This window comes from Lutjanus erythropterus, chromosome 11 (assembly GCF_056507025.1).
Source record: "Lutjanus erythropterus isolate fLutEry1 chromosome 11, fLutEry1.hap2, whole genome shotgun sequence".
Lineage (NCBI taxonomy): Eukaryota > Metazoa > Chordata > Actinopteri > Lutjaniformes > Lutjanidae > Lutjanus > Lutjanus erythropterus.
The window spans coordinates 19,101,061-19,122,209 of record NC_139327.1 but is presented as its reverse complement, the minus strand read 5'-3'; the positions used below and the strand labels follow the sequence as shown (position 1 = coordinate 19,122,209).

At 37.7% G+C, this 21,149-nt stretch overlaps 1 protein-coding gene across 2 annotated transcripts in view; it reads left to right on the top strand.

Moving 5' to 3' along the window:
• The window catches only part of LOC146318937 (ryanodine receptor 1-like), a 64,611-nt gene extending 44,973 nt beyond the window's left edge, over nucleotides 1–19,638 (top strand). For both annotated transcript variants that reach the window (XM_084731154.1, XM_084731156.1), the window contains 26 exons: nucleotides 349–448; nucleotides 541–620; nucleotides 722–798; nucleotides 887–960; nucleotides 2,887–2,904; nucleotides 5,112–5,192; nucleotides 5,275–5,363; nucleotides 5,765–5,893; nucleotides 5,973–6,077; nucleotides 11,837–11,918; nucleotides 12,024–13,345; nucleotides 13,981–14,063; nucleotides 14,979–15,138; nucleotides 15,228–15,314; nucleotides 15,437–15,709; nucleotides 15,870–16,000; nucleotides 16,123–16,165; nucleotides 16,245–16,378; nucleotides 16,461–16,521; nucleotides 16,885–17,031; nucleotides 17,140–17,274; nucleotides 17,364–17,520; nucleotides 17,604–17,668; nucleotides 18,889–18,989; nucleotides 19,064–19,115; nucleotides 19,253–19,638. In XM_084731154.1, the coding sequence (XP_084587280.1) occupies nucleotides 349–448; nucleotides 541–620; nucleotides 722–798; nucleotides 887–960; nucleotides 2,887–2,904; nucleotides 5,112–5,192; nucleotides 5,275–5,363; nucleotides 5,765–5,893; nucleotides 5,973–6,077; nucleotides 11,837–11,918; nucleotides 12,024–13,345; nucleotides 13,981–14,063; nucleotides 14,979–15,138; nucleotides 15,228–15,314; nucleotides 15,437–15,709; nucleotides 15,870–16,000; nucleotides 16,123–16,165; nucleotides 16,245–16,378; nucleotides 16,461–16,521; nucleotides 16,885–17,031; nucleotides 17,140–17,274; nucleotides 17,364–17,520; nucleotides 17,604–17,668; nucleotides 18,889–18,989; nucleotides 19,064–19,115; nucleotides 19,253–19,348 (3,882 nt within the window). In that variant the 3' untranslated portion in view covers nucleotides 19,349–19,638. The remainder of the gene's footprint in view (nucleotides 1–348; nucleotides 449–540; nucleotides 621–721; nucleotides 799–886; nucleotides 961–2,886; nucleotides 2,905–5,111; nucleotides 5,193–5,274; nucleotides 5,364–5,764; nucleotides 5,894–5,972; nucleotides 6,078–11,836; nucleotides 11,919–12,023; nucleotides 13,346–13,980; nucleotides 14,064–14,978; nucleotides 15,139–15,227; nucleotides 15,315–15,436; nucleotides 15,710–15,869; nucleotides 16,001–16,122; nucleotides 16,166–16,244; nucleotides 16,379–16,460; nucleotides 16,522–16,884; nucleotides 17,032–17,139; nucleotides 17,275–17,363; nucleotides 17,521–17,603; nucleotides 17,669–18,888; nucleotides 18,990–19,063; nucleotides 19,116–19,252) is intronic.
• Nucleotides 19,639–21,149: the final 1,511 nt, after the last annotated feature.

Genomic DNA, 21,149 nt, shown 5'->3' with positions numbered 1-21,149 from the left:
TACTAACTCTGAAGCATCTTCTCTGTGATACATAGATACAACAATGTTATATCTACATTTACAAAAGAAATATCTTCTATATCTCTGTGTCTCTGAAACTATAATTTTTGGAAGCTACGTTAGCTTTGGATGTGACAGTGACCTCCCTAAATATGCTGCCTAGCAACTTACTTATGAATTTTATGAACTGCTGCTGTGCAACTCAGTCCTGGTGTATTGAAGGTGGCCACTGAATATTTCATCAAATATCTGAGCTGAATGAGTCCACTCTATCCATTTAAATTGTCTGAGATAAATGTGTAACTGTGTAACAGCAGCAAATGCTCATAGTGTTTGTGTCCAACACAGGAAAAAGAAATGGAGAAACAAAGACTCCTGTACCAGCAGTCCAGACTTCATAATCGTGGCGCTGCAGAGATGGTCTTGCAAATGATCAGTGCCTGCAAAGGTAGTCTCACTCCCTGTTTTTTGACTGCAAAGCCCCCGCACTGTCATTCAGTTAAACCTTACCATTTTGTGACTTCGTCCTTCGTCATGCAGGAGAGACTGGTCCGATGGTGACTACAACCCTCAAGCTGGGCATCTCTATCCTTAATGGCGGAAACAGTGAGGTTCAACGGGTATGTGTTCTGAAAACAAACCCATCAGATAAGGTCATCTGGAATTTGAAGGTACCTTTTAATCAGCAATTTTCAGGTATTACCTCCTCTGTTTTTGTCAGAAAATGCTGGAGTACTTGAAGGACAAGAAGGACGTAGGCTTCTTTTTGAGTGTCCAAGCGTTGATGCAGACATGCTGGTCAGTTTTCAGTTGACAGCTATTATAAATGTATGAATCTGAAGAGTGGGAAGTGCAAATCTACAAGTGTTTATGTTCTCATCTGCAGTGTTCTGGACCTAAATGCCTTTGAGAGGCAGAACAAGGCAGAGGGGCTGGGCATGGTTTCAGAGGAGGGCACTAGTAAGTCTCCATCCTGTTACAGCAGGAAAAACATCACACTACAGCCACTGTTTTCAATATTATCATGTAACAGATTATCTGCATTGTTTGAGGGCACAGATTACATTGTTGAATACACTTACCTCAACCATCTCATTACATAATAATGAACACAATCATCAGAAGTGAAGATGGCACACATTCTGAATGAGGAATCAAATGCATATTATGTCGACTGCTTTCCTGTACCTTGTATGCCACAACAACAAAGTAAACACATTCAAAGCAGATCTGAAAGGATTATATTACCATTATTCATTGTACCACAACTTTCAACTACTTATTTTCAAATATTTATGTTTGTCTGTAAATTTGTGGCAGTGTAGCTGTCTTTAATTCCAGTTTCAGTGTTTGTTTGTTTTTCCAAAAATGCAGAAAAAACAGAATACAGTGCAAAACAAGATATTTAATGTTCAAACTGATAAATTCTACTGCTACTGTAAATATACACTCATTCATTCATTTGATGCCTGAAGCATGTTTCAGAAAAGTTGAGACGGGCAACAAAAGACTGGGAAAGTTGTGGATTGCTGAAAAAAACACCTGTTTGGAACATTGGAAGGTAAATCCACGAAAGCCTCAGTTGTTCACAAGCATATCCACAAATAATTGTATAAAGGATACTACATGGGCTTGGGAGAGCATAGGAAATGTCCATGCAAAGCGAAAGCCATGTATCAACAACATCCAGAAATGCTGCTGACTTCTCTGAGATGGACTGACCCAAAGTAGAAAAGTGCACTGTGGCTTGACGAATCCAAATTTCAGATCATTTTCAGAAATCATGGACATCGTGTCCTCTGCGCTAAAGTAACATCAACAGTCAGCATCTGTGATGGTGGGGGAGTGTGTTAGTGCCCATGGCATCATGGGTAACTGTCACATCTGTGAAAGCCCCATTGATGCTGAACAGTACATAGAGATTTTGGAGCAATAAATGCTACCATCTAGATGACGTCTTTTTCAGGGATGTTCCTGCTCATTTCAGCGGGACAATGCCAGGATACGTTCTGCACGTCACAACAGCGTGGCTTCGATTGGAAAATTTCAATTTCAAAATTTTAAAAATTAGTCTCCTCAGTTCCCAAATGCTTGAGTTTTGTTAATAGAAAAGGTTATTGTAACATAGTGGTAAACATGGCAACAAATTCAGAATTAGTGTATATTTACAAAAAAAAAAGTTAATGAGTTCGAGCATTAAATATCTTGTCTTTGCACTGTATTCAGTTGAATAAAGGTTTAAAGGTTTTTGCCAATCATTATATTCTGTTTTTATTTTCGTTTCACAACTTGTATATTTTAAGGGACAGTTATGGAGCAGACAGCTCTGGTCTACCCAGTATCAGATTTTACAGTATAGTGACTCAGAATGGTCAAAATAAAAATCAAGAGAAGTGATGTTTTTATCAGTGACTATAAATAAGATATTTTCCTCATCACCATTAACATAGAAAATAACTTAATCAGTCGAATAAGACATGAATTAATAGATATAGTTAAGACAGTCTGAGGATCTATTAATTCATCTTCCATCTGCAACATTTACTGTACAACGAATGATTAGTTTCCTAACATTGAACATTATTAACACTTGATAACTGTTGATAAATTATTATTTTGAAGGATTTAGCTTGAATTATTTTAGTTTTTTCTCTGTAGTATGTCCAGTAGTTGTTACTAGTTGGATTTCACCTACTCTTTTTCCAACTTTTGCCATCTAATTCTGGAGGTTCATTTGAAAGTCTACCTGAATGAATTTGCCATGGAATGTTGTTAATCTCCCCCTCCTCATCTCTTAGTCCTCTACTGTTGTCAACACACTGATCCTCTCTCCCTTCCCCACGATCACTGCCACCTCTCCCTTGTCCCTCCTTTCATGGTCCTCAGACTTGAACCTAGATCGGGGTAAATCATGTTTCTGTCCATCTGCCTCTCTTACTCCCTTTTCTCTCTCCGCTGTCCTCCTCGCTCCATCACCTCTTTTTCTAACGCTGAAACGCCACCAAGAGAGGATTGGATGCCTCTGTCCATCTTTCATATTCATAGCTCGTGCCCCTCCTCACATTTCCTGTTCATTTCAAAAGGCAGTGAATGGAATCTGGTCGTTTCTGTTCACGAAAATCTACTAAAACTATGGGACTCCTCATTTCACATCATTAATCACTTCTTCCACATTTTTCAGTCACATCGTAGTGAAGCTTTTCTTATTTTGAAATATGGCTGCAAATATTGTTGCAACTGCCATCAATCTTTTAGATTTGAGTACACCAACTTTTGAACTTCATCTCCTAAATTAACAGATTAAATTCAAGCCACGGGACTGTTTGATTTTAAATTTTGAATAGTTTCATCCAAGTGCAAATCTGTTAGAAACATCAACATATATAAAGATGGATGACGTGACAACTCAGTGGATGTGCTTTTAAGAGCTGGATATATACACAAAGATGGCACCTCTTCAGTCCAACGCTCACCTGGTGCATATGCCAAGAAAAGGTTTTGTAGCTTCCAGCTTTTGCCTGCGAGTGAGTTCCCATTTGGCCCATGAACTTTACGTTGTGATGGCGTCACAGAGTTTTCTCGGCTCTAGGAAATTTATACAAACATAAAACCATCATGGATAAAAAAAAAAAAAAGTTATAGTTGGCTTTGCAGTTTGAGTTGTCTTGTCAACAGTTGGCTGTGTGGTAGGCTGAGTGGTAACACTGTGTCTAGTCCTGTTATACATCCATGGACAGCTCCCCAAAAATGAAGCCAAAGCATCTCAATTGCCCCCCTGGTGGCTGGCTGCAGTATAGATCATAAACCCTGCCCCCTGCATGTTAGCAGATATGAACATGGACCAAACTAAAACACCAAAGTACACCTCAAATAAATATTTCCCAGAGATGATTTGTGTCATTTTACAGATTTCTTATCATGTTGCTTCAATTGTTAATTTTTCTTTTAAGTTTGGTTTCAATTTGTTATTTGATGCTGTAAAAAAAAAAAGGGCATTTAACATCATGATTGACTGCTAAGCTCTGCTCGCGATTGAGACATTTGGCTGTGTGGACAGGAACTCAAAACACGTCAATGCAGGTCACTGCTGCCCAGACTCTGGTCTCAAGTGACAATCAGCACAAGACAACAGTGCCCTTATCCCTGATATTTCAGTCTCAGTGGAGTGGAGGTGTGTCATGTCATCCATTTTTATTTAGAGTCAGTAGTTGGAAGTCTTTCATTTAAAACCCTTTCTCTGATATATTACACTATATGTATATATGCACTGGATTCCCTTCAACATTTTGATGGACAATGCCCCAACCTCTCTGACATTTAACTCTGCTGCATTAAAGCAAAGTTGGTGTGTGTTGCATGATTCTGTGTGTGTATTCATTATGACCAGTGGTGTACTGGGATTTCAAATAGTCAAGAAATCAATTAATATTATACACATATAGTATATGGGCATTTTTGTAGAATATTTAAAAATGGTGTTCACATACAGGATGATAAAAAAACTCAAAAATCCAGATTCTCCCTTATCTCTTCATTTTTTCTACGTTGTTTATGCCTTATCAAAAACAAAAAAGTACAGGTTGATTAATCAGCCCACTATTAAAACTCCAAAGACCAGTTCACCCCTGAGTACTGCTGTTTTAACTTTAACACTGTCATTCTATCTGTACAATGGCACGTTATTATTGTCTGCTTAAGTTTATGTGTTGTTCATGTGTTTGATATGTTCCTTCGTTAGGTTTTCACTGCAAAACTTGTCTTTATGTTAACTGTACATTTGCATGTGATGTTGATGTATGTTGTTTATTATATGTCAGGCCATTGTCAGTCCACAGTCATTTGTATTTGTAATATTAATATTATTTAAACAATTTAGTGTGGCTCATTCTTTAAAAAAAAACACTCAGAGGTCAGAGGTGATTATTGCAGTGTCTTACTAAAATCCAGTGCGAGACGATGGTGAGTTGAGCAATACATTTTATTTGCTATCCTCACACTGCTTACACTCAGGTAAACTGTTTCAGAAAGACTTCTTACCTTTGTATTTAGTCTGATCTCAAATTGATTTTAGGATGTCATTTAACAATCCTGTTCATTTCTTTTATCTTTAGATGAGAAAGTGATGGCAGATGATGAGTTCACCTGTGACCTCTTCCGTTTCTTGCAGCTGCTCTGTGAGGGTCATAATAATGGTGAGAATGCTTCCTGTTTAGTTAAAAAAAGTTGCTTAAATTTTCTTTAATACTTTTCACAATGATCTGTATTTTGCTGCAGATTTTCAGAACTACTTGCGGACACAGATTGGCAGCACAACCACCATCAACGTCATCATCTGTACCGTAGATTACCTCCTCCGACTCCAGGTGCAACTTTTGATTTAGCCTAAAGACAGTGCAGTTATCAAAGATTTTAAATAAAAATTAGGAAGGCCATATTGGGGAATACATTGTCACAAAGACTACATGTGCTATGAGGGATGTGCTATTGATTGTGTAGCTGCTTGTTTGATGTACACATCCAACTTTGCCTGCAATCATGGAGTTTCAGTCATTTCGTAGTCCCAAAGGCTTTTCATTTGGTAGCTCAGATAACGAAGAAAGTCAGATGATCAGGACACTGTAAGTACTTTGTATGTAGTATTTTAAATTAAGAGGGGATTTATATGCCTAAAAATACCTTCTATCCTGATAAAAATCCTTTTGTAAACATGAAGTTTTTTTATGGTATGAGAAAACTTAGCATACTTCTCATTTTTTCAATTTAGGAGTCCATCAGTGATTTCTACTGGTATTACTCTGGCAAGGACGTCATTGACGAACCGGGGAAAAAGAATTTCTCCAAAGCTATGACAGTGGCAAAACAGATTTTCAACAGTCTAACTGAATACATTCAGGTACAATATGAAGGAATCTGGCATTTCCTCCAGCTTGTCGTTGTTTATCATGTGTGTAACATACTGTTTCTCTGCTCAGGGCCCCTGCACTGGCAACCAGCAGTCCCTGGCCCACAGCAGGCTGTGGGATGCTATTGTCGGGTTCCTTCATGTCTTTGCCCACATGATGATGAAGCTGGCACAGGTACGCACATTATACTTTCTGAGTAAAAAATATCTATTTGCTGTAAACACGTAAAATAAAGAAAACATAAATTCAGTGTTTCTTTACTGCAGCCCCATGTGTGGACTGAGCTCACTGAACTACATTAATATGATCAGTATTGAGGAGTAAATCTGTTATACAACTTTGATCTCATGACATATTTTATTTTCAGTGATCATGACAGAAATCGTTGTCCATCGATGCTCGTTTTCTGTTTCATTTTGGCTCTCTGTGGTCATCATGAGTCTCTTTGTGCATTTTGTTGGTGGACGTTCACTAAACACCCAATCATTGCCAAGCCTTCAGGAATGTCTTTCTGTGGACGTTCAGTGGAGTTTTCTCGGTACATGTACTGTACATATTACCGTATAAACCATACAACGGCTCCTTACATGTGCATGACAAGAGCTATGTTGTCACATGCCTAATAGTAAACGTGCTTGCAAAGGTTTGTTAAATAGTTGGCCAGTATACACTGCATACAGTACGCCTGAATATTACATTTAAAGAGCAAAGTCACTTTGGATTTCAACAAGTATTTAAACTTTTTATTTGTATAACCCCAATGCCAAAAGAGTTGGAACAATACAGTGATTTCCAAAAAGTTTTTGACTTATATTCACCACAAAGACAATATATTTAATATTCAAACTGATGAACTTTATTTTTCTTTGTAAGTATACACTCATTCTGAATTTGATGCCTGCTACATGATCGAAAAAAATTGGATCAAGCTCGTGTTAACCACAGTGATACGGCACCTTTCCTCAGTAAGCCTTTGGGAACTGAAGAGAATCTAAAAATCCTTTGCATTCTTGCTCGATATACGACTGTCTGGGGTCCCCATTGTAATATTTTGTGCTTCATAATGCACCACATATCATCATTAGGGGACAGGTCTGGACTGCAGGCAGGCCAGTTTAGTACCTGAACTCTTTTATTTTGAAGCCATGCTGCCATAATACAAGCAGAATGTGTCTTCATATTGCCTTGTTGAAATAAACAGGGAAGTGTCTGTCAAAGACGTTGTCTGGATGGCAGTATATGTGGGCCTTCACAGATGTGACAGTTTGTAAAGCGAAGTCATGGGCAATGAACCATCACGGATGCTAGCTTTTGAACTTTGCACCGGTAACAATGTGGATGGTCTTTCTTCTCTATAGCCTGGAGTACAGAATGTCCATGATTTCCAAAAACAATCTGAAAAGTGGACTTGTCAGACCACAGCATCTTTTCCTCTTTGTGTCAGTCCATCTGAGATGAATTCAAGCCCAGAAAAGTCAGCAGCCCTTCTGGATGTTGTTGATATATGGCTTTTGCTTTGCATGGTAGAGTCTTAATTTTCATTAGTAGATGCAGCAACAGGTGTATATTTACAAAAAACAATAAAGTTAATCAGTTTGAACATTAAATATCTTGTCTTTATACTGTATTCAGTTGAATATATGTGGAAATTTTTTAACAAAACATTGCATTCTATTTTTATTTAAGTTTTACACAACGTCCAACTTTTTTGGAATTGGAGTTGTACCTTCAATGTGGTTTTTCACATTCACTTTTATTCTGAATGGACAAAACTTTGACAAGTCACAGCAGGAAAAGCACAGATGTAAATAATAAAATCAGTGATGGCTGAATTCCATTTCACTGCTTCAGTTTCAGACTCATGGTATAGGCCTTTTTCACAGCAGTCATTGTGACATGGAATAGTGGGATAAACAAACACTGGTTTTACCAGCGATACTAATTAAAGGTGAAATATGTAATATATTTTCTAAAACATATAATAACCAAGCTACATGATCAGAGATTAAGGAGACATGCTAAGTTAAAATACCGACTTCTATCGCTACAACCAGAATGTTCTCCTTTGAAATTTACATTCCAGTGTGGAACATCTCCTTTTGTTTTGGCCACACTGCCCATTTCATGTTTATGTGCTTTACTTGGAGCTGAAATTAATACCAAGTTATATTAAGTGTTCACTGAATGGGGTAGCGTCTGTTTGTGAGTTGTAAATATCATTTGTAATCTTTCAGAAGGAGTAGATGTTTATAACAGTTAAATTGAGCAATATGTTAATGGTATCTGGCAGGCAGTAAGACAGGCAGTGTTTATCTTCAGAGCAGTGGGCTTTTGTTTTCAGGATAACAGGATTAGTTTTTCATTAACACACAAGTGACAGAGTTCTAAAATACTGACAGACGTCAGTCGGTGTAGGACTCATTGTCGCGTGCCATTGTTCAAATATAACGTTGCGCTCGTCTTGTGCTCCCCCGTAGTGTCCCTGCAGCCACCTGAGAATCAGGTCTGGGGAGGAGGGGGTGTGGAAACAACTTGTTCCAATATTTTGAATTTGGACTGTAATACCCATTTTTGAACGCTAGGGTGTTACATATTTCACCTTTAATGCTCCGTTCCATTCAGGTCAAACAGAGTCAGGGTGCTGCTCTTGTGCATGTTGGCTCATTGGAAAGGCTCTGCTACACTAAATGGAACAGGACCTTAATTGGTATCATTGGTAACGCCTGTGTTTACCCTGCTATTTCACAGCAGTTCAGCTCCTGTGTAGAAGGTGTTCACACTGACATGAGTCAAATATCTGCTAAAGAAAAAGGAATTTACTCTAATGTAATACATATTATCACATAGCTTTTTTCCCCCTCAGACAGTAATTATTAACTTGAAATTACCTGTACTTCATTTTAAGATAATTTAACTCTTTAACAAAACAGCCTGCCTGGATGTGTGGAACCACATTAATTTCAGACTATATGGTGCAATTTTATTGCTACAAATAAAAGGTTGAAATACTTTAAGTGAAATCACATGACTTTTTCACTCTAGCGCAGTCATCCTCTGTGGATGATTGAGGCTAATGGCACATTTTTATTATTCGCAAAATGCTTTGCATGCATAACCCTTTAATCACACATTCAAGAGCTGAGCCATACATCATTCATAAGTTCCACGCTCGGCACATGCTTAACACATATGATGCACCTAACTCAAAATGACTTTGCGGTGCGCTGTCCTTCCTGACATGATGTTCTTACAAGTATCAGCTGTTTTGTTTTGCCATCATGATATTTGAAGTTCTGTGGTAAACAATGAGCAGAGGATATTGTATGTGAAATTCAAAAAAACTAAACTAATCATGGTACAGTATGTAAAAGATGTAATTATTTAGCGTGGGAATCTATACCGAGCCAAACATTGTTTCAGTGTGAAAGGGGGAAAAAAATGTCATACACATTTAAAAATGTAATAATGTGTTTTAATTGCTTAACAACTGAATAATTTATTTATTATTTAAATTGTCTTCCACATGGTCAATGCAGGGTAAAGTATGTATCCATTTTATTTATCTATTGATGTGATATTGTGTTTACTAGCTTGTAATTTATCAATATTGGTTTCCCTTATCAGACTGTTTTGTACCCACCTGCTTGTATAGATGTTAAAATACTTAGTTAAGGTTTGTATATTACGGAAAATATACAATGCACAAATTGAAACAAACAAAACAAAGAAATCAAATTAAAATAAATAGAATATACATTGTTATTTGCATTTAATTTGTATGTGTGCATTAATGTGTCATATTAAATGTTCAAATGAAAAATTAACATTAAATTACTTTTTAACTGTCACATGACTTTTCCATGCCACATTAAACTCAAAATATAACATAGAAAACAAAGTGAGAAGATGAATTGCATTTCAGTGTTGTCCAGCAGAGGGCAGCTGCCAGCACTATTGCAGACCACTGTTATGTGTTTTCAATAGAAAAAATACATATAATAATGTGTATTGAATTTAACTTTATTTCCTTGATTGGTTTATTTAAATTTAGGCATTTTAAATTTTCCGCAGTAAATAGGACTCACTGAGAGGCAGTAATGTTTTTAAGCTCAATATCTTTCCAAACAAAAGTGAATACAAGGTTGTAGATGGATTTTAAAACACAGATAATTTACTACCTTGTAGTCATGTCAACAAATATCTTTCAATTCATTTGATGATATCCACACTTTATTTAAAATTACAAGTATTTGTGAGATCTTGTTGAAAGGCTTACTGAAGCTACATAAGATCAGTTTTGAAAAGTAAGTAAGATGATTGGATTTACAGTAGGAACAATGCTTTAATTTCTGCATTATCTACAAACATGCAAGGTTATTAATTATATATGATCTTTTTAAATGCATTTTGAATTGTATTTATGTTTTTCTCTCTAACATTGGTTATTTTCTCTAAAGAAATTTCAGTACAGCCAGCAATTACTTATTTTTCTTGTGGCCAGAATTCATCATTATATTGACATTTATTATGAGTAGCTATTTAAAACTGAAGTTCCTAAACTTAACTTAACCTAAAGAACACACAGGCAAATAGATCAAAACTCTGATAACCACAAGGTTGCAAAATACATTATTATCAGGTTGGTGCATGTTTTTCTGAAAACAAGTAAAATCTTGAGGTACGCCTGCTTATGCACTGAACCACATTAGGCCACAGGAATGACATACTGAAGATGAATTTTCAGACATATTGTCCTTTTCTCATATTCTACACAAAGTTATGTTGTAATATTATTAAAAAATATATATTTTAAAAAAACACACAAAAAACATTGTTTTTGCTGAATCAGTTCATTCATAACACAGAAGCAGGTGACTACAAAACTTCCTGAGAGAGGGGCCGACTTTTAACCTCCACTGTTGGAGTATACACTTTAATATGAGATTATTTTGTGTTGGAATATACATTTTAATGTGACATCCACTTTGTGTGCACACAGTTAACAGGGGTTACAAATCAGTTTTCAATCACTAATCATTAACCTGAAGGGATATGCTTTTAATTTGTGTTGTGTTGCTTTGTGGCTTCTGAGTTGCTTTGGTTATAACACGATTTAAGCATTAATATAATATTTGTACGTTATATAACACAGTAAAACATAAGTATTATTTGCATTGAAGTATTATCAGGATATGTATGTCTGAACACAAACCATATGAAGAGAATAAGACCTGTGGCATCAAAATGTACTACGTATTTCCAGCTGAAGACTCCTGTTTCTCTGGATGAAGGAATAATGCATTGAAAGTCAAAGCCTATTGATTTTTTTTGTTGCACAGGCGGAGACGGCAGTGTCACAGGTGGAACCTTGCTAGATGGGTGGTTACAAACCAATACGTCCATTCTGTCACAAAAGTTTAAGATAGCAAATCTAATGCTCACTGTGATGAAGACTGATTACTATTCAGTTAGGAATAGATGACATTTTTACTTGTGTTCACATTTTGTATATAAAGATACAGAAACAGTAAGAATAATTAGGTAATTAACAAATATGTTGAAACTGGTTTATTTAAGGTGGATGACATTGTTCATGTTTACATTTTGACATTCAAGTTTTCACATTTTTACAGATTCTCTCAGCATGAGGGTTTGGTTATTTAACTTCTTTTTGCAGCACCTTCTTTGTTGTGAATGTAACTGTATGCAACACACAGTATTTTGAATGTACACCTCATATCATAACAAGTATTTGGGTTAATTTATGTTAAAATAATTTTGTGTGATAACTGTTGACACTTTTGACTTGTGCTTTCCCACTTCACCAGTGACTATTGCATCTCTGTATAAATCTATGTAAACCCCTAATATTTTCAAATGATATAAGATCTGCTGTCATTACTGTAAGATATTTTGAATCTTTGCGGTCGCAGGACTCCAGCCAGATCGGTCTGCTGAAGGAACTCCTCGACCTGCAGAAAGACATGGTTGTCATGTTGCTCTCACTCCTAGAAGGTACAAGAGTACTGAACAACAGATAAAGTTTTTAACTGTTTTCTGTCTTCTCTCTTCCAAACTTTTTCAAACCTCAACTTGAATTTTACTCACTCTGCTATTCAGGAAACGTGGTAAATGGTACAATTGCCCGCCAGATGGTAGACATGTTGGTAGAGTCCTCCAGCAACGTGGAGATGATCCTCAAGTTCTTTGACATGTTCCTCAAACTGAAAGACATCGTGGCTTCAGACGCTTTCCGGGATTACGTCACAGACCCTCGAGGGCTGATCTCCAAGAAGGATTTCCAGAAGGCCATGGACAGTCAGAAACAGTACTCGCCCTCTGAGATACAGTTTCTGTTGTCCTGCTCCGAAGCAGACGAGAATGACATGATCCACTATGAGGAGTTCGCCAATCGCTTCCAGGAGCCTGCCAAGGACATTGGCTTCAACATCGCAGTGCTGCTTACCAACCTGTCCGAGCACGTCCCCCATGACACCAGGCTACAGAACTTCCTAGAACAAGCTGAGAGCGTGCTGAACTACTTCCGCCCCTTCCTGGGTCGCATTGAGATAATGGGCGCCAGCAGAAAGATTGAACGCATCTACTTTGAAATCAGTGAAGTGAACCGCAGACAGTGGGAGATGCCCCAGGTCAGAGAGTCCAAACGACAGTTCATCTTTGATGTGGTCAATGAGGGCGGAGAGTCAGAGAAGATGGAAATGTTTGTCAACTTCTGTGAAGACACCATCTTTGAGATGAATATAGCCTCCCAAATTTCAGAGCAGGAGGAAGAGGAAAAGGGGGAAGAAGATGATGAAGGAGATGAAGGTGGAGGTGAGGGTGGACCGGGAGGGGGAGCGAATGGAGGAGGAGATGAGGACAGCAACGGAGAGGAAGGGCAGCCTGAGTCCAGCTCTGCCTTTGCAGACTTCATAAACAGCATGATCAGCTTCTTCAGCATTTTCACCTTCCGTAACCTCCGCAGACAGTATCGCAGAGTGAGAAAGATGACCATCAAGGAGATCGTCGTGGCTTTGTCCACATTTTTCTGGACCATCCTGATGAGTATACTGCACTTCATTTACAATGTGTGCAAAGGCTTCTTCATGATCATCTGGCAAACTCTGTTTGGCGGTGGCTTAGTGGAGGGAGCAAAAAACATCACAGTGACTGAGATTCTAGCGAGCATGCCAGATCCCACACAGGACGATGTGCACGGAGATGGACCAGGGGAGCCGAGGACAGGGGAAGAACAAGACACAGGAGGTGTAACGGATACTGGTGAGACTGGGAGTGGAGAGGAGGAAGAGGAGGACACCCAGGAAAAAGAGGGTGGGAGGATACCAGGTATTGATGCACCAGGTGGACTTGGTGACATGGGTGTAGAGTCGCCTGTTGAACCTCCAACTCCTGAAGGAACTCCCATAACAAAGAGGAAAACGGTGAGTTTTTTCCACCTTAGGGTCTTTAAAAGGTCTTAAAAAATGTCAAATACAATAATCAGAATTTTAGGCCTTAAAATGTCTAAAACACAATTTTGACAGGTCTTAAAAAATAATTGGATTATGTCAGTGTTACTTTTATTAAGTTGCAGAAGTTGGACAAAAACTGATTGATTTTTACTGATTTTAAATCACATTATAATGATCTTAAAAAGATTTTAAAAAGTCCTGCAGAAACCTTGTTACTAATCAAGCTCCTAAATTGTTAGCAATCCAGATACTTTTACTGCAGGACTTTTCAAAACAAAAAACAATGTTACGACTCATACAAAAATAATTCCTCCTGATGGTAGTTTCTGTATCAGCAGACACCTTCCCTTTTGTCTGAATTTTCTTGTTTTCTCATATTTTATTGTGTTTGTGACACTTCTGGGCTTCAGCCTTGAGGCGGGTTGTGAGGTAAATATAGCAACCAACGAGATACACACACATACACACACACAGGCGGTGCAGACTGAGGACGCAGCAACAGGATGAGGGTTTGTTATGCAAAAGGGAAGAAAATAAAAAGTAAACAAAAAGGGAAGGCTAAAATGCCAGTGGCTTTTGTGTGTGTTGTTTTTGTTTTGTTACAGGCACCAGAAGAGGCTGATGCTAGCCAGAAACCGCCTGAACCTGTTCCTGTAGAGGAACCTCCTCCAGAGCCTGAAAAGGCTGAGTAAGAGTTTTAAGTTGATTTCTTGTTAGATAGAAGAAAAAACAAACAAACATTGACTTTGTCCAGCTGACTGGTGGGCCTCATGTTTAGATCAAGGTATTGATTAGCAATTAGGAAACATCTGATTGTGAATATGAAAATTCAACTTTTAATTCACTCATACATGTTTTGACTCACATTCTTACTCCCTTTTGGAGGCCTTATACAGTATCTTGATGATGATACCCTGGGTTGATTTTTTATTCTTGTTAATTTGTTCTCAACGTTTCTTCGTCTGTCATGGTTCTATAAAACAGACTAGACTTTTGAGCCAAACTTGATACAATAAATAAGAATATTTTACACAAACAATTTAGGATTGCTTGATGTTTGTGCTCAGATTGCATAGTTTTGGTACATGCCTGGGATCATTCCCATGCAGCGGTTTCTTGCTCTAACTGTCAAAATACATCAACATCACTACCAATGTACTGTATAATGTGCAGTACCCCTGAAGTATTACTCTACAGTATGGAATTTGGGCCTCTGTAGAGGATGTGGGGAGAAGAAAAATGAGAAAACACACACACATCCATGGGGCCAGTGAGATGGGTGCTGGATCTTAAAAATACCTGAACAATGAAGGAAAGACCTATTCCTGTTATCTGCGTGACTTCTCAAGCCCTAATCTCTTCCTCAGTCTGAGGAAAAGCCTGGAGCAGAAAATGTTCCACAAATAATGCAATAAATACCTCAAGCGTGAGCTTTTTGGTGTGCAGATCTTTCCCTCTCTGATGTGGGGACGAGAGACATAGGCAGACAGATGGTGAATTCAAAGGGTTGCACATCTGCAACAGTGGCAGCGCATCGTGATTTGATTTTGATGTTGATGAAATGCAGAAATAAAACAATAACCCCACTGTGTTTGATTGTCAGTGTTGAAACCGGAGAGAAAGCAGAGAAGGAATCCCAGAGCAAGGAGGAAGCGCAACCAGAAGAACCAAAGACATCTGCGATGAAAAAAGAGAAGAAGCAGAAAACAGAGGGAGGTTTTCAAATCTGGACTGAGCTGGAAACCCAAAGAAACAAATTTATGGTGATACATCTGCTAGTATTTGTTTCAGAATAGATTTTGCTAGTGTTACTCTTCACTTACCAATTAATATATATATATCTGTTTTGTAGAACTACCTCTCTAGAAACTTCTACAACCTGCGTTTCCTGGCTCTGTTCCTCGCATTTGCTCTGAACTTCATTCTGCTGTTCTACAAGGTAAAAATACTACACTACACTATGCTTGTATCAAAGTGTCTATTTAGTAGAATAATGATGAGGTTTAGTCAGAGAGAGCTCCTTTATAGCGAGCTGTCTTGTCTCTACATTGTTCTATTAAGGTGTCTGATACCCCACCTGAGGGCGAGGAGATGGAGGGGTCTGGACTGTCGGAGGGAAGCGGGCTGTTCGAAGGCTCTGGGTTGTTTGAAGGTTCAGGTGAAGAGGCAGAGGGATCTGGAATGAGTGAGGGAGGAGATGAGGATGAGGAAGATGTCCCGATTTATTACTATTTAGAGGAGAGCACCGGTTACATGCAGCCCACGCTGGCCTTCCTCGCTGCCCTGCACACAGTCATCTCATTCATCTGCATTATTGGCTACAACTGTCTCAAGGTATGACAGCTGGACACTTTTACCTCATAATATTCAGAAATATAGGTAGATCTTGTAAAACAAACTGTTTATAGAGCAGAATCGTGGTCTGCTTTATACTAGATGATAGCAAAAAAGTTCCATGTCTCTGTTAAACAGCATTTGCAATTGTTTTTGGTAGATTCCACTGGTGATCTTCAAAAGGGAGAAAGAACTTGCAAGAAAGCTGGAGTTTGATGGTCTCTACATCACTGAGCAACCTGAGGATGATGACATCAAGGGCCAGTGGGACCGACTGGTCCTCAATACACCGTATGTGGATGAAGAAATCATTTGTCTCCTATCAGAGGCTTCTTGATATTATCAAGATAAACACACAAGCAAATCAGGTTTACTTTCTTAATTTAAGTTTTAAATGGTGTGCTTTTTCACAGCTCCTTCCCAAACAACTATTGGGATAAATTTGTCAAACGAAAGGTGAGTTGTGTTTGATTTTGGTGATTTTAAAATGAGCTCTGTAGAGCGGCTGAATGTGTAATGTAATGTCTGTGTCCAGGTTTTGGATAAGTACGGAGACATTTATGGCAGAGAAAGAATCGCTGAACTCCTGGGTGTTGATTTGGCCTCCTTGGATGTGAGTCAACAACATGAGAAGAAACAGGAGGAACCAGACAACTCTGTGTTTGCGTGGTACAGTATATGTTTCGCCATAAAGGTAGAGTGAGATATTATTCATGCACAGTGGATATCAACCAGTGTTGTGTGTTTTTAGGATTACCTCCATCGACATCAAGTATCAGATCTGGAAATTTGGCGTTGTGTTCACAGACGGAGTAAGCAAAACCAAATTTACTTTTATACTGTACTATACTATACTACACTAGCCCTATGCTATGCTATACTATACTATACTATACTATGCTGTACTATACTATACTACACTATACTATACCATACCATACCACACTATACTATACCATACTTTGCTATAATGTAGTATACACTACACTTTACTATAGAGTACTACACTGTATAGTACTACACTATACTGCATGATACCGGACTATGCTATGCAAAGCTGTACTACAGTATACGGAACAATACTATAGAGTACTGCACCATACAGTTATATACTACAGTATGTTAACACGACCTTACTTCTAAGAGCTGAAACCTCTCTTGTCATCTCTTTGTAGACCTTCCTGTATCTCTGTTGGTACATGATCATGTCTTTGCTCGGACATTACAACAACTTCTTCTTTGCCTGTCACTTGCTGGATATTGCCATGGGTGTCAAAACTCTGCGCACTATCCTGTCCTCAGTCACACACAACGGCAAACAGGCAAGCGCAGAAAAAAAAAAAAATCAAAAGTTTTACATTTGCTTCATTTTGAATGTACTAACCCCATGTCTTCTTGTCTCTGGTGTCTTGGCTTCTCGTCTCTGATAGCTCATGATGACAGTGGGCTTGCTGGCTGTCGTGGTGTACCTTTACACTGTAGTTGCCTTCAATTTCTTCCGCAAGTTTTACAACAAGAGTGAGGATGAGGATGAGCCAGACATGAAATGTGATGACATGATGACTGTAAGTCACCGGTGACCTAACAGTGTGCATACTGATACATCGTTGTCCACATCACTTCACAAATGATGTGTGTTTTCTTTGCTCCACAGTGTTACCTGTTCCACATGTACGTGGGTGTGCGCGCTGGTGGAGGCATCGGAGATGAAATTGAGGATCCTGCTGGAGATGAATACGAGCTCTATCGAGTGGTCTTTGATATAACCTTCTTCTTCTTCGTCATTGTCATTCTGTTGGCCATTATTCAGGGTAAAGACACTGATGGCCTAGTGTTGATTTTAAGATATGTTTGACAGATGTTGTAAACACCTGTAATCATTATGTTACTGCAGGTCTCATCATTGATGCCTTTGGAGAACTCAGAGACCAACAAGAACAGGTCAAAGAAGACATGGAGGTACAGTATAATATCTTAACATGACATGTACACCTGGTATTAAAATGGAATCTATACCTGTGTCATTATTCAGACGATAAAGAAAGTTTACAAAAGCATTCACATCAAAACATGATAGGTGCTGGACAGAAGTACACATCAAAAACCAAAATGCCACGAACTGGTTAATGCTCCTGTGAACATTAATTAAAGTGCCAGTTCACTCCAAAATCTCTCACCTGTAGATACTGAGAGCAGAGATTTCTATTTTATGTATAATGGGACTAAATGGCACAAGTCCTGTGTTTTCCCAAACACCAAAAAACACATGAAAAATTCTAAACCAGTATCTCTTTCCAAATATACAATACAAAGTTAAATCTTATGTTTTTATGTTATGTCTTTGGTTGGTATGGTTATGTCTTTGATTCTTTCTAAAAAGAAGTTCCTACATGAAACTGCTAACAACAAAGTCTGTGGATTATCTTGAGTAATGCTGCCAAATAATGGGACATCACTGTTTGATTTGACAGTGATATAGGTTAGCTGTTAGCTGCCAGTGGAGGGTACCAAATTATGGACAATACATCATTGAAGCCAGATGTTTGGGAGGATTATGGTGCGCTCAAAGACTGTGAGGATAACACTGTCAGTGGATTTTCTTCTTTTAAAAAAATTCAAAAAGTCTTCAATTTGATTGCAACAAGCTAGATAGCTGCAGGTGTACAGACTCTGTGCCAGCTGAGGACACAAGTGAGTAGCAAGTTAGTGTGTATGTGTGTTTAATCACAGGTGCAAGTCGGATTGTGGGGCTTATATTAACAGTTCAGGTCAGTTGGGATTTGACTAAGAGACAATTGCAGGTAATAGATAGGTCCTGGATCTCAGCTTTGCAGGTACAGGTGGGGACGGGTTTGCAAAACTGGATGCATCCAGGACTCCGACCTATATTTATATCAAATATTTGTATCAGTGTTATGTTGTGTATGGATGCCAGCACGTTGTACGGACAGTGTTTACACCAAGATCCAAACACAATGTGAGCCAGAGTACCTCCAGATGTGATCAGACGGATCTGATCACAATGCATTTACACCTCACATGTGTTTATTCCCATCTGAATAATGTGCAGGATACAGATCGCATTTTTAGACCTAGTGTAAATGGGGTCTAAGTTGATATTTGTTCCTGGTGTATGCACAACGTTGCTTTAACACTCTCACTTGTGTTTTTTTGTGCAGACAAAATGCTTCATATGTGGCATTGGAAGCGACTACTTTGATACAACTCCACATGGCTTTGAGACACACACTTTAGATGAACACAACCTGGCCAATTACATGTGAGTGTGCCTCCTCTGTGTTACAGTGTGTGTCTGTGTAAATGTTAAAATATTAACATACGAGTCCTTTTCAGGTTCTTCTTAATGTATCTTATCAACAAAGACGAGACAGAGCACACCGGACAGGTCTGTCTAAATTATTTTATTACAGTTATATAACTGCCTTTTCATTATCAGGATTCACTTTAACTGATAACACACAGTCTGCTCCTTTCAGTTTCTGGTCTCATGCCTTGTCCTCATTTTTACATCCTCTGTTTTAGGAGTCATACGTATGGAAGATGTACCAGGAGCGTTGCTGGGACTTCTTCCCTGCCGGAGACTGTTTCAGAAAGCAATATGAGGATCAACTTTCCTAGCCAACAAGTACTTTTACACATGCATGTTGAAAATGACAACTAGTGAACTACTGGTGTTCATCATTCCTGACAAAACTCAAAAAACACAAATCGATTTGGACATGAAAAATACGAAATAATTTTCTTGAGTGATTAACAGCACAAACATTACAAGGAACTTTGGTAATTTCCAAACAGAGCAACTTTCATTACAAAAACACCATCTTTAGCAGATGGCAAGAAGCTGCCAGTAAAGACAGATATTTTGTGTATTAAAATGGAATTTATGCCTAATATGTAAGTTTTGCCACTAGGGTATTAAAACAATAACAAAAGACGTAGCCAATGAAAATGTCTAACATGACTCAGGCAGAAATCATGTCCATTGACAAGGTAATTAAAGTGTTTTTTGGATGTTATAGCAAATAGCAGCTGGTAGGAAACACCGTAGCCCTGAATAATTTACAGATTTCTCTGGGTTTGGACATTGATGGAAGCATTTGAGATAGTGTGTGTATGCAATTCAACAAAATATATAATAAAGTTCTTGTGTTTTTAATTCAATTTAATGTGGAAATGCTACACATTATAGCTTTAACACCAAGTTTCAAGTGTAATAATTTATTTAATCACATTCATGAATTAATTTGTTGGTTGAAGAGGAGAAGATAAAACCACTGTTTCTGTGAGAATATGATCATGTGCCTTAGCAGTAACACAAACATAACAGAATGAAGTTACTAGGAGGTTAGCCTCACACTTTGCCTTCCTGTCTTTATATGTAATCAATAGTTTTATTGAAATTAATTATGTAGTTTCTTTGTGATTATTGTGTCTCTTTCACTTCAGCGTATTAAATGTGTCACTGAGTGTTCTGTGTTTAGTTTTCCTCAGATATTTAAGCTTATGTGTTTGAATTTAAATTATTTTATTTATTGTTTTTCAAGACAACTCAAAGTCTGTGATGAATAAATTCTGTATAAGAAGCTTCAGTGTAATGTGACAGTGATTTTTAGCTACTGTGTGTATTTGATCAATCGTGATGTGATGCCCATGTCTATAATGCATTATAAACATACTTAAAATGAGTTTTTCTGTGCTTATAGTAATGTATGATTATAGTTGCAAGGACTCATAAATATTCATAATGCTTTATAACAGACAACAACAATCATAACACACTGTGAGCCTTTTATAATGACTTGCTGTATGAGGTCAAGATTAATACTTGTTGGTCACTCAATGACATTTTCTTTTTGTCAAGGATCATAGTGTATTATAATTCTCAAAGTTGCATTACATCATAATTATTTCATAATGCTTTATTGTCACTGTTATAATGCATTATGACTATAATGCATTATAAAATGATTATGATATGTTGTTTGGGGGAAAATATTGCATTAGTATAAACGTCCATCGCTCAGTTGTTCATCATCAAAAGGTCGTGTCCAGTTGGAGTTCTAAATTTCTGTTATGAACGATTAAACAAATAAAAAAAAACAAGTTTGTTTTAAGTGTTGTTCTAGCATAGATTTATTTTTTCCATTTTAAAACACTGACCACTTAGAGTAACTTACAGTCAAATTATAACACATTATAACTGATCATAATGCATTATAAAATGTTTACAATGTATCACAGCTATGAGAATAACGATAGACTATGATACTTGTTGAAAAGAAAAAATGACAGTGAATTGCCAGAAATAAAGTATAATGATACTTGACCTTTAGTCATTTTAAAATGCTTCATAATGTGTTATGATTATTGTTACAAAGCATTGTGACTGTTTATGAGTGCTTATAACAATTATGTACCA